Here is a 12734-nt window from a genome sequence, read left to right as displayed (position 1 = left end):
ATGAAAGGGTAGAGAGGAGATACCCTAACACATTAATCCCACTCTTGCCTTTTTTTCACTTCACCGGAATTGACTTTACCCCGTGGGAGGGCGAAGTCAATTTCATTATTTTGAATGAACTGGACTTTCGGGCGTAATAAAATTATAGTGAACCAAATAACGAAAGTAGACAGTTTTCACCGAAAATTACTTTTTCCTTCCCACTTTCAGCCTACTTTCGTGCAAACAAACAAGCCCTTAATAGATGTAAAATTACTAGTTATATAGATGGAAAAAAAAAAAGAAAATTGAAAAAGATAAAGCAGTGAGAGTGCTTATTGTGTAAGCAAAGAATCCCCAGTGGAGATCTCAACTATTACATGGACCCATTCAATATCTTCGGTAGCTACATAGTACGAATCAAAAGTCAATAGAACGGGGCCATGATGTTTTTTTAGTACGAATCAAAAGTCAATAGAACGGAGCCATGATGTTTTTTTAGTACGAATCAAAAGTCAATAGAACGGGGTCATGATGTTTTTTTTGAGAGATAGATAGCACGCTACCCGCTTCGTTTATTTTATTTAGAAATAAACTTAGATGAAAATGTGAATTAACTAGAATTCGAACTTAGGTCTTGAGTACCAACCACCAAGCTCTTTGCCACTTGCTCTAGGGACGGTCGGTAACGGCGCCATGATGTTGAACATGAACATTGACAGTTAAGTAATGCTATTACACAAATTAAAGTTAGAATGAAAATATTTAAAAATATATATATATTTATGTTTTAGTGTGATTATGAAAAAATATTATAATTAATCAATTGCGACATGCATAGCATAATGGTACATATAGAAATTAATTAGCATAATATTCTTTTTATTGTACATATTCACTGTACGTAATGCAATGATCTCCATACAAATCTGCAATTGACATCAAAATCTATTATATTTACATCATTTAATATGACATCAGAATAATAAATTCCAAGTTCAAATCTTGCCACGTCGTCTCATATAATTTCCTCTCATTTAATTCTGGGCCACATCTACTGCTTATTAAAATATTTCAAGCAGAAACTTGGAGACCATAACTGTTGAGCATAAAATATAATAACAATATTTTTTGACAACTAAAGTTTTTAAAAAATAACGATTATTTCATATGCTTCGTGCTTTGAAAAGAACAGTTATTTTAAGTACTTCAAAACAGGAGGTGAAGTTCTTCTATAGTTGGTATGCAAATATAACAAAACCATGAGAAAAAAGTAAAAGAAAATCAAACTAAACCGAAATGTGTGAGAAGGGTAATTTCTGAGTTCTCCCTTGAGCTTTTTTTTTTTTTTTTAACTATGAAAAATTTGGCTGAGATGAAGATTGTATTTACAAGTTTTATTGATTAAATCATTTGTAGTTTTGTAATTCTATATTAATACCCCATGAACTAAACATGAAGTGTTCGATAAAAGATTTTATTCGGAGTAAGATGTTCGATAACAGTTAATTTGTTGGTCTGAATTTAAGATAGGCCCTAGGCTTTAAAACCAAAAAAAAAAAAGAAAAAAAGAACTACATTACAAAGACACTATTTCTTGATGAAAATAATTCTTCATGCAATTTGAGAAAGCTTTTTTAAAAGAAATTTCTCAATTAAAAAAAAAATCTAAAATTGCATGAATTATTTTCAGCAAGCATATGTGCCTTTTGTGATGGAACACAAAGTGTGAATTATTTGACAGTGATCTAGCTGTTTCAATGGCCAAAGGAACTAAAGTTACTACAAATCAAAAGCTTCACTTTGTTCCTTTCATACTCTTCTAGTTGGAATCTACAAAGCGAAGTACCTTAAACTTTAATCATTTCTCCATCACCAGCAAATGCTATCCCTTCTTTTATCCTCCAAAAAAACAAAAAAATAAAAAAATGTTTTCCTTCTTTAATTCCAAGAGAAAAATAGAAGAAAATCTCAAAAAGTAGAGTGTCATGAATTTCTAATTTTTTGTATTTTATTAGAAATTGACAAGAACTTGATTGACTCACTCTCTAGTTAGCAAAATCATTAACTCAACTTACTCATAATAAAAGAAAAGGATTAACTTCTGAGTCTTATTTCAAAATAATTTACAGATGACAAGATCTTAATCTAGTTGAAAATATAAAACAACTAGGCATACATTGAAATTGAAACCTCAGGTACTAGCTATCAAGTCTTTTTCCACTTGAGATCACAATCTACCTCAACCAGTCTCATAGGTCTGATAGCCTGCTGGTGGGTCTCTTGGGATTCCAGGAACAGAGCGATTTTTACGGCGACCCAGAACAACCCAATAGCCGGTATTTATAAGATTAAACAGTTGACGGACCTGTGGAGGAAACTTAGTCCAACGAAGATCGAACTTCTTTTTTTTTTTTTTTTTTTTCGTCCGTCCCTCGTCGAGGCCTTGTTGCCTCACCCATGTAGCTTAATTCACTTACTTTCTAAATGAAGCGGGTAGCGCGCTACCTTTCTCTAAAAAAAAAAAAAAGCCTTTTTCCACTTGCATTTGAGATGATTAGTTTAGTCATTTCAATATTACATAGCAATAGTGGAGCTGTGATAGTAAACTTGCCAAAAAGTTTTTAATTATTTACAGTTATTCTGTTACAAATATACAATAATATTCAATAACTATTTTCTTTCCTTGATACATTACAATAATTCTCCAATGCCGTTGCATCTAACAGTGGAGTCAAACAAGATAGCATATAATATTCCTTTCGGCAGCTTTTAAAATATTATATATATGCTAACTTATTAGCTCTTCAAATTGTTAGCTCATGACCAGCCTTTAGTATTATAATTTATAGTAATGCTTGGAATGAGGTTTTTTCTATTCTTTCTACTAATACACTGTCAAATTAGACTCTCGCTTATCTCATTAATGAGTGTAGAAATTTATTGCGATTGTATCTAAATATTACTATTTCCTATGTTAGAAGAGATCAAAATACAGATGCACTCGTAATGTTGCCAATGCAACTTTACGATTATATTCGTCTATTGTCTAACTCTTTTGTCATATTTGATGTACTTGTAATTTGCTAATAAAACAACGTACGGATTTTCTCTCAAAAAATGAAACAGTGGAGTCAAACAAGCACTAATATTCCTTATTCTAAGGAGAAATATAGGGACAAATCTCAGTATTAATTCAAGATAGTGTTAAAAATTAGATTTTAAACTAAACTAACAAAATAGTATATTTCTAATAAATTTTTATTGGATTTATTTATTATTTCTATATTGAATTAAATTATATTTAATAAATTTGATTTGTGTCTATAAAACATGATTTGTTTATATCATTCTTTTTTGCCCAAATAAATACCAAAATATTGAATATAAATATTAAAAATACTGTTTCTTAATGTTATGTTAAATAATATGAAACAATTATTGTTCTTCAAAAACTTAAATTATCAAATAATAATATTTTATAATATTTTTAATATTTTAGGGATAAATGATTACTTCGTATTATTTAACATGAGATCAACGTATCGGATTTTGAGTTCGAGTTCGGTTAGATTTCTAACATTATTTTTCTCTTATTATTCAAATTCATGTTTTAGTCTTATAAAAAAAATTTAGTTTAGATGTGAAAAAAATGTTAAAAATAAATATTAAAAATATCAGAAAAAATATGGATGGTGAGACAAAGATCTTTGCTAGTCAGGCCCAAATTTGTCTGATAGATGTTGCGGACTTTCTATCCAAAAAAATGCAAAAAGAGGAAGAAAAAGCTGCAAATTTAGCAGCAAACAACCAAAAGCAGTGTCCTTTTTCTTAATTACTTGTCAACAATCCAAAACTTTTTCCACATTTCTACAAAACCATCTCCAAAATGTAAACTTGATTACGCCAACTTATTATTATTATTAGTTAAATCACAATACAAAACCATTCATGTATGCTATCAATCATTCATAGCACACCATTTGATACCCCAATTTCGAAAAGTCAAAGCCCTTCATTTTCACCTCCAATCCGATCCAAATTTTACTTAAACCCCCCCCACCTTTTTCGACTAAATTGCGACACGGGTTTTGGGTTTTGAGGCCGCCTCTTTCCGAATTTGTGAGAAAGGTAGCGCCTTGGGGATCCTACATAGCGGATTTAGTGCACACAATCCGAGGAGGCGGAGCTCCGGCGGCGGCATGCGGCGGAGGGCGGCGGAGCTCCGGCGACCGCAGAGGAGGAGGCGCTCTCTCTTGGTGTCCTGGCTCCTCGGGATCTTCGCCTTCGCGGGAGCAGTTCTCTTTGCTCTGCACCATTATCATCATCAGGAACGGATCGAGGAACCCAAAAAGGTAATATCTGGATCCAACAGTTGGTTAAATTTGTTCTTGATTTGATGAAAATACCAAGTTGGTTTACTGTTTTCTCTCAGTTAGTTTTGATTTGTGTGCTTGTGATTAGTGAATCATGTCACCTGTACTGATAGACCTCTTGGAACTGAAGAGGTTTAACATCGGTATTGTGTGCATCTTGTTTGGTTGAATATAATATAAAACAGTCTATTTATACAATTTTATTACTTTGTATATATAATGGCGAGATTTACACCCATTTAGGTCAAAAATATTTTCCAACTTAAGTTAAAACTACGATCAATTTGGGTGTAATTCTGACCGATTCAGTAGTTGAATTCAAATGCGCTAAACGGAACATCGTATTACAGTACAGTTGTAACTATATGCAACCAAATAATTCTTGTATTGTGGTAGGAGTTGGTAATGGGTCCATATTACTGTTACGAAGTCAAGTCAAGTTGGTAGAAATTTCCAGGAGTTGGCATGTGACTGCTTCCTAATTTACTTTGATTTTAAAGATGTTGTTGGAAAGATTCTTTTAATTCACTTTCATTGGTAAATGCTGGGGAAAAGGCACTTTCCATCAAAAGAAAAGCATGATATGCTACAAGTAAACCAGTGGAGCCCTGCAATGTGTGGAATCATGTGACTTTCAATGACCTATCAGGTTCTTTGGTCTTTCTACAGCTAGTTTGTTTCAAGAGTTTGTCTAATGAGGAACAGTTATATATTTAGACTTTATATGGTTGGAAAAAAGTGTCTTTATCTCCTTAGTCCTTACTAAAAGAAAATGGAATCTAATCCTTTTTACACTGTCTGTGTAATAGAGCCTGATGAAGTGCTATGCCAATATCCAACCACTTGTTACCGACCGACATATAGGAAGTAGGATAAGACCCATATTCGCCTCTAATGATGAATCTGTTTAGGAACAAGAAAAAAGAGGACTCTTTAGAAGTGGAATTTTAGCATATGAAGTTTTTGTTTTTACCAAAATTCTGAAACTAATCACAGGGATGAACTGAAATGATTTTTTGAAAGTTTATGTCATTTATTCTCCATCTTTCATTGGTCAGAAACTTGTATGTTACTACAACTGTTTTTCTCTTTTATTAGTTATTCCAAACTACCAGGTTAAAGTTGGAGCGAAGGTCTAGCTACTTTTTAATGGAACTTTCTCTTTTCGTTTTCAACATATTGAAGCATAAGTTCATTGATCATTCTATGAATTCCATGATTTTTTCATATGTGATTCCTTTTCAAGTCATCTAAGATGCGCACGTTTCTAAAATTTGTAGGATAAGAGCCTAGCGATTGAAGAACCCCCTAATGAGAGCTTTAATTTTACGCATGAGCTATTGAGCAGCACATCCTTTGCCAGGCAGTTGGTCGATCAGGTGACGCTAGCTAAGGCTTACATAATCATCGCGAAGGAGCACAACAATCTTCAGCTTGCATGGGAGCTCAGTTCGCAGGTTAGAAACCACCAGAAACTGCTTTCTCAAGCAGCTGTTTCAGGGAAGCTCATCATGCTAGAAGAAGCTCGTCCTTTAGTAACTCGGCTCTCACGGCTTATATACAAAGCCCAGGACTGCCATTATGATATCAGCACTACGATAACAACATTAAAGAACCACGCCCTCGCCCTCGAGGAGCGTGCAAAGGCCGCGGTGGTTCAAAGCACGGAGTTTGGTCGATTGGCTTCTGAAGAAGCTTCTTTGCCCAAAAGCCTTCACTGTTTGAATATGAAACTCACGGAAGAATGGTTCCAAAACCCAACAATTAGAAGACACAAAAATGAGTATAGGAAGTCACCTAGGCTTGTGGACAATAATTTGTACCACTTCTGTATATTTTCTGATAACATAATTGCAACTTCAGTCGTCGTAAACTCTACGGTCTCCAGTGCCGACCACCCTCAGCAGCTCGTTTTTCATGTGGTCACGAACAAGATCAATTACTGGGCAATGACCTCTTGGTTTCTATTAAACGACTACAAAGGGTGCACCGTTGAAGTCCGAAGTATAGAAGAGTTCTCTTGGTTTAATGCAAAGTTTGTTTCTTCGCTGAACTACTTGCTGTTCTATATTCCCCAAATACACCCAAGTTTAGAAAAGGTGGTTCTTCTCGATGATGATGTTGTGGTGCAGAAGGATCTGACCCCTCTTTTCTCCATAGAATTACATGGCAACGTGATCGGAGCGGTCGAGACTTGCCTCGAATCATTTCGCAGGTTCTACAAATATCTCAATTTCTCTAACCCACTAATTAGCTCTAAATTCGACCCGCAATCTTGCGGGTGGGCGTTCGGGATGAACATACTTGATCTAATTGCCTGGAGAAAGGCAAACGTGACGGCAAAGTACCAATACTGGGAGGACCAAAATGTGGACCACATGATTTGGAAGAAAGGAGCACTTCCACCGGGTCTTCTTGCATTTTACGGGGTAATGGAGCCACTTGATCGACGATGGCATGTATTGGGCCTTGGGTTTGATGTGGACATTGATGAGAGGTTAATTGAAACTGCAGCAGTGGTGCATTACAGTGGAAACATGAAGCCCTGGCTGAAGTTAGCCATTACCAGGTACAAGCATTTATGGGACCAGTACGTCGATTTCACACATCCATTGGTTAGAGGTTGTATCGATAATTAAAAGATTACCATTTCGCTAATCTGTGAAAGAGAAGTGATTTCATACCGGAGAAAGCATGAAAATATCATCAGCATGTATTGGTATGTTTCAATTTTCGAAGAAACAGTATAATTTTTGCCTTATTTACACACATTTGGACCTCAAATTTTGGATTTTGGTCAAACAATGTGTACAGAGATTGTAAAACAGATAATCAGACAGGTTAATAACATTTTTCTTCAGCTTCTCAGAAGCTGATCAAGAGGAATCTGATATTCGAAGTTGATTCACTGAAGTTATTGTGTCATTTTTTCTGATCTATATTTCGGCATGAAGTGAAGAAAGACTGTAGCATTGAGTGCAGTCAAAATTGTCTGCAATGATATATTTTTTCACACTTGATAAACCTTATTGTGTTTACATGATCAGATTGGTTAATGCATATTATTCAATTAATTAGACTCGAGCAATGATTGTATTGTTGCACTGCTTCAATATCAGTAGTTCATCACTTCTTAAATGAAGTGAATTGCAGATGCTGTCACATATATTGAACAGATTCTGAATCATAATGCAAATGAAAAAAAGTGATGAACGACTAATACTGAACAGTCAAGTTTTATTTTATTAGTGCGTCATTCTCGTGAGTCGGATTCTCATCGACTGAACCTTCAATTTTATCCAACAAATGATTGGAATGCTTGCAATTACCAAAGTAAATAGAAAAAAGAGGCTATTTCTCACCATAAATGGCTTCAAGTAGTAGATAATCTTATCAACAAACATCACCACAAACTTGTGAAGTTGGTGTGACTCTTTTTGACTCCCTAACCCGTGAACCCAAACTTAGGAAAATCCATTGAAGATCACATCAACACTGACTCTTTATCTTGTTTTATACCAACAAAATGAGCTCTGTCATAGTCAAATTTGTCCAAAGAATGAATAGAAGATCATGTGCAATGAATTATCATAAGCCTAAATTCATCTCCTTAATCATAAAGCCATACCTATTTTGAAAAGCTAAAGTTGTCAGAGAATTGTGGGGCTTACTGTTTATATTCATCACTCTTTCACACAGCACTATCACAAGCCCAGATACTAGAGTTTTCAAATAATTGAATAAGTTTTTCTTTCTTTTTTTTTCCTTCTAATTCGATGCAAAAGAAGTAGTAAAGTTATTTTAGTAAATAATTTTAAATTTCAAAAAATAGAAGTTATGATTAATGGCCCCATATAATCATAAACAAATCAAAATTTGACAAATACAATAAAATGAATAGTCCAAGCAAAAAAACACATACAAATCCAACAAAATATATAAACTAGATAAGCACCCATGAGAACCTTATCCCTATCCTCATCCTCAATTGCCCACACACAACACGAAGGCCAGGAGCACATAGAGGCCAAGCACTTCTCACCATTCTCTCCTCCTCCTTTTGGGTGAAGATTTTTAATTTTCTTTTATAAATTTACTTGTATAAATTCTGTTTCTTTGCACGCTAAAAACGTAATTTGTGTTAATCCAGAAGATCGTTCTAACAAAAAATGGTTTGAAAATATTCCTTGCGGAAAAAAAAAAAAAATCTTAGGACTGACTCTGTAACCATATTATCTAAAAGATCATTCGAAATGATCGAAAAATAATCTTAATAATTTGAATCTAGTGCCTACTAGCTAGATCATTCACTCCTCTTCTTCGCGCGCAGTTGGGTGTTGTATTTCTCTCCGTATGATTGACATAAATGGAGCTTTAAATGTTCATGTGCTGCAACTAAAAGTACTCAGAATCAAATAACTGTAACTAAATCCATATTCTCATGCATTTCATCTTTTTATTTAATTTGCTACACACTCATTATAAATACTGAAGCATGTATTGTGTCTATGTGCACGTTGCATGGTCCAGTGTGTTTCAATGATGGGTACTAAAGTAACTGCACACTGCTTAGCAGTTATCCTGCTGTACTGCTGCATCTTCTTTTGTTCCTCTGCTGCTCATCACCGCGTAAGGAAGAAGCACTTCGCACCTGCAGTGGTGGTTGGGGCCGTTTTCTGCGACACCTGCTTCCTCCGAAAGCTCTCCGAGTCCAGCAGATTCATCTCAGGTTGCGCAAATATTGATCGCCGAACTTTTTCGCGATTTTTACGTAGATCTTCTATTTTCGTCGCGCCACTCTGTCTCACGAAATAAGATACGAATTGGTACGTAATTTCAACTGCTGCAGGTGCTACGGTTGCAATCGAATGCCGCCGGGACGAGTCCGCAAGGCCGAGCTTCAGAAAAGAAGTCTTGACCGACCGGCGCGGCGTGTTCAGAATCCGCCTCCCAGCTGAAGTAACCAAGCACGTCAAGTCGGTCCGGCCCTGCTCGGTGAACCTGATCCGGAGCAGCGACCCTTTCTGCGCGGCACCATCAACTGCTGCATTGCTCCTCCACCGGTTCAAATCGCGGTGGCAGGCGGCTGACGTCCGCGTGCTCTCGGCCGGGATCTTCGCCTTCAAGCCATTGCAACGGCCGGAATTCTGTGACCGACGACGTGACAGATCCTCTCCGGAGTCCGAACAGAATGCCGAGCAGCCGGCATTCTTCTTCCCGACGCCGAACTTCCCCTTCCTGCCATCGCCGCCGTCGTTCCTGCCCCCGAACCCGTTGCAGCCTCCACCGTCGGTTCTGCCGCCGCTTCCTTTCCAGCCGTCGCCCCCGCCGTTCGTGAACTTGCCACCGTTGCCGTTCCTGACTCCGCCGCCGCCGCCGCCAGCTTTTCAGCTCCCTCCATTCCCGTTCCCGTTCCCGCCGAGCCCTCTGTTTCCCGGCATCCCACCGGCTTTCACGTCGAAGAACGCCTCGCCGTGACGGCGTGCTCGCAGTGTCTAAGGGGGTGTTTGGATCGACATAATTGCGGTCGGCCATAAATAAGATTTAGTAAGAGTAGAAACATGAACTCCGCCAACAGCAAAAGCTTTTACTACTCTTACAAAGCTTCAAATACGACGGAATTGCAATTACATCAATCCAAATGCGTCCTAAAGTGTGTTATTGCAGTATCTACATAACTTGCTGCAGAGTTTTCACTGCTTTACTATAGTTCAATTTATAGTATCAAACAATATGCTAAATATTAACATGGATTTTATATATATATGTAGCAATCAAACGGTGAACCAAATGGGCTCCATCTCAAAGGTATTATTACCTCGCATAAATATTTGTTACTAGTCCTTTTCATGTTATAAATTGTCCTCGATTGAAAATTCAATAAATGGTTTGTGGATAGATGAAAGAAAAAAAAAAAAAAAACCATTTTACGGCAAAAGCTCCAGTAGGCCTGGCCCAATAATCACCAAAGCAAGGCAACTTTAATTTGGGCCCACTGATGCAGCCCATAATAAATGTTGAAGAGAAAGGACCGATATCCATCCGTACAATTGTGATTGAGAGTTCAGATGATTTTACAACTTCAATGTCGAAACAAACACTAACCGCCGTTAGCGCAAGTGGTAAAAGACTTGGCAGTTGGTACCCGAGCTCCTAAATTCGAAACCTAGTTGCTTTTTATTTCCGGCTAAATTTATTTATAAAAGAGATAAACGAAACAAATAACAAAAATGTCAAAATAAACACCAACGTCTATGAATTTATCCAAGTGACGAGTTCAACCTCCAAGATCCATAAAATCAAACAGGCCCCTAATTTATGCACAGAGGCTCAAATCCCAACCTTAAGATAAGTTATCCCTGTTTTATACACAGAGGCTCGAATCCCGACCTTAAGATAAGTGACAATGATCTACCAGATGGCAAACAATGCAATGTGGTGGGGACTCAGAACCAATCCATACACAGTGGTACACTTTCACGAGAAACTGAAGCCACCCCACGCTCCAAAAAGTTGCTCATGATGCATCCAAAAAGTTTCATACGAAATTTGATTGCTTACTAATTTATAATATATGAAGTGGGAAGGTCTATTCTGTATCAGATTCTTCGCATAAATATAATAAGAATAAATCACACCATTAGTCCCCTGAACTTTCAACCAAGTTTCTTTTAACTTCGATATTAGTAGCTTCTAAATTAAAATTTTAGACTTCAAATATGAGAAAATTTTTAAAAAAATTGTGAATTTAACTTAAAGGCAAAAACTAAAATAAAACGCTTTTAAAAATTTAGACACTAAATCAAAATCTTATTAAAAGTGCATAATCTCGTATGGCTTGAAAATTAAATTTAGTGGGATTAACTAATTACCCAAAGAGATGTCCCCACCGTTGGATTCTCATCTGACGCACAGTGCTGTTCCTGTTCATGAAATCGACCCTTAACTACTTCCAATAGCTACAAAGATTCTGTTTCCTAATATTTCTATGAGCTTCCAAAAAAGAAAAGAAAAAAAAAAAAAAAAGGGGGGTGGGACCACTCTTTTTCATTTTCTTTTTTTTAAGGAGTTAATTAAAAGTTTGTTAATTGAAAAGGACTTGTGGGCCCCTCGTTCGTGTAAAAAAACTCATTTATTATTCATTGTGCTTTAAAATTAGTGTGGTATTGAGACTTATCTGACGTTATTAGATAAAATAGAGTTGAGATAAAAATATACAAGGCTATGTCTCTGTTTTTTCCGGTGGGACCGTAAAAAATATATCGTAACCGATTCATTACGATATACGAAATACAGTATTTTTCAATCGTACTTTTTTACCGCTTAACGTTATTTTTTCGCAATCCCAAACCCAAGTAGTGACAGATTATTCGTAACAATTTTCTAAGTGGGGGCCCAATTATCACCATTTTTGGTACGAGGGTGGGTCCCACCCGAGATGCCTAACGAGCACTATCAACAGTTTCTGGGCCAGCGGCCCGTCCAAGAACGGCCCACCACCCACCGATAGCATCGCAGCCGTTCCCATGACGCTTGGCAAAGTCCGCCCCATCACAGCCGTTGATCCCGCGGGGCCCATTACTACCCCCCATTGTGGGTCCCGCCACGTCACGCCGTGCTACACCCGCGAGTCAAATAGTTCATTAAGCCCACCCCCCCTACAGGAGAAATAATTTCCTGAACTCGGTGTACGAGCACATCCCATACACCGCACTACTAAATCCCCATTTTATATTTGCCTAAAAAATCATAATCAAAATTTTACTGAATTTGTCCTACTAAATTTAAATATCTTACAAATAAAAAATTACAAAATTTTACATGCCGATTCTATCATGAATCAAGCAATACTTTTTTCTATATTGCTGATTTTTTAAAATTTTTAATATCTCAGAAATAAATTTTCTACATTTATAAGACTCTGATTTAGATGTCAGAATAAAATATCTTAAATTTTTAGTAGAATAATATATTATATCTATAAAATTATTTATCATATTTTTAAAAAATATGTTTGAGGGCGGAATATTATATATTATTCTCTATACTAGATCATACTTTACGAAATATCACAAGCTACATAATTTTTATAAAAAATAAATAAATAGCATATTCATGCAATGAACTATAAAGGCACCCAATAAATTATATAATACATTTATATGAATATATAAAGATTAAGTTTTAATTTTAGAGTATTAGGTCTAATAAATAGGATGCGGTGCATGAGAAGTTCGGTTACACCGGGTGCGCCCGATTATTTCTGCACCCTAACTGGAGAGTCACAAGTTGTGGTCCCGATCCCTGTCCCAATACGGTTTGATCGGTTTTATCATAGAAAGAGAAGAAAAGAGAAATGAACGGTACGTGATGTCACAT

At 36.4% G+C, this 12734-nt stretch overlaps 2 protein-coding genes across 3 annotated transcripts; both read left to right on the top strand.

Annotated features, from left to right (window-relative positions):
* LOC109720977 (probable galacturonosyltransferase 11) lies at window positions 3768-7379 on the top strand. Of its 2 annotated transcripts, none has more exons than XM_020248357.1 (2): window positions 3768-4334; window positions 5636-7379. In XM_020248357.1, the coding sequence occupies exons 1-2, from the start codon at window positions 4182-4184 to the stop codon at window positions 6992-6994; spliced, it is 1512 nt and encodes a 503-aa protein (XP_020103946.1). In that variant the 5' UTR covers window positions 3768-4181; the 3' UTR covers window positions 6995-7379. The 2 variants fall into 2 exon arrangements, with proteins under 2 accessions (XP_020103946.1, XP_020103947.1); XM_020248358.1 differs by lacking the exon at window positions 3768-4334 and adding an exon at window positions 4343-5004.
* On the top strand, window positions 8308-10169 carry LOC109720878 (pollen allergen Che a 1-like). The gene is made up of 3 exons (XM_020248216.1): window positions 8308-8419; window positions 8886-9084; window positions 9205-10169. Exons 2-3 carry the CDS (start codon window positions 8895-8897, stop codon window positions 9831-9833), a joined length of 819 nt encoding a protein of 272 aa, XP_020103805.1. The 5' UTR covers window positions 8308-8419; window positions 8886-8894; the 3' UTR covers window positions 9834-10169.

The sequence above is a fragment of the Ananas comosus genome, linkage group 15 (genome assembly GCF_001540865.1).
Source record: "Ananas comosus cultivar F153 linkage group 15, ASM154086v1, whole genome shotgun sequence".
Classification (NCBI taxonomy): domain Eukaryota; kingdom Viridiplantae; phylum Streptophyta; class Magnoliopsida; order Poales; family Bromeliaceae; genus Ananas; species Ananas comosus.
The sequence above is the reverse complement of the archived record's forward strand: the minus strand, read 5'-3'. Positions and strand labels throughout refer to the sequence as shown.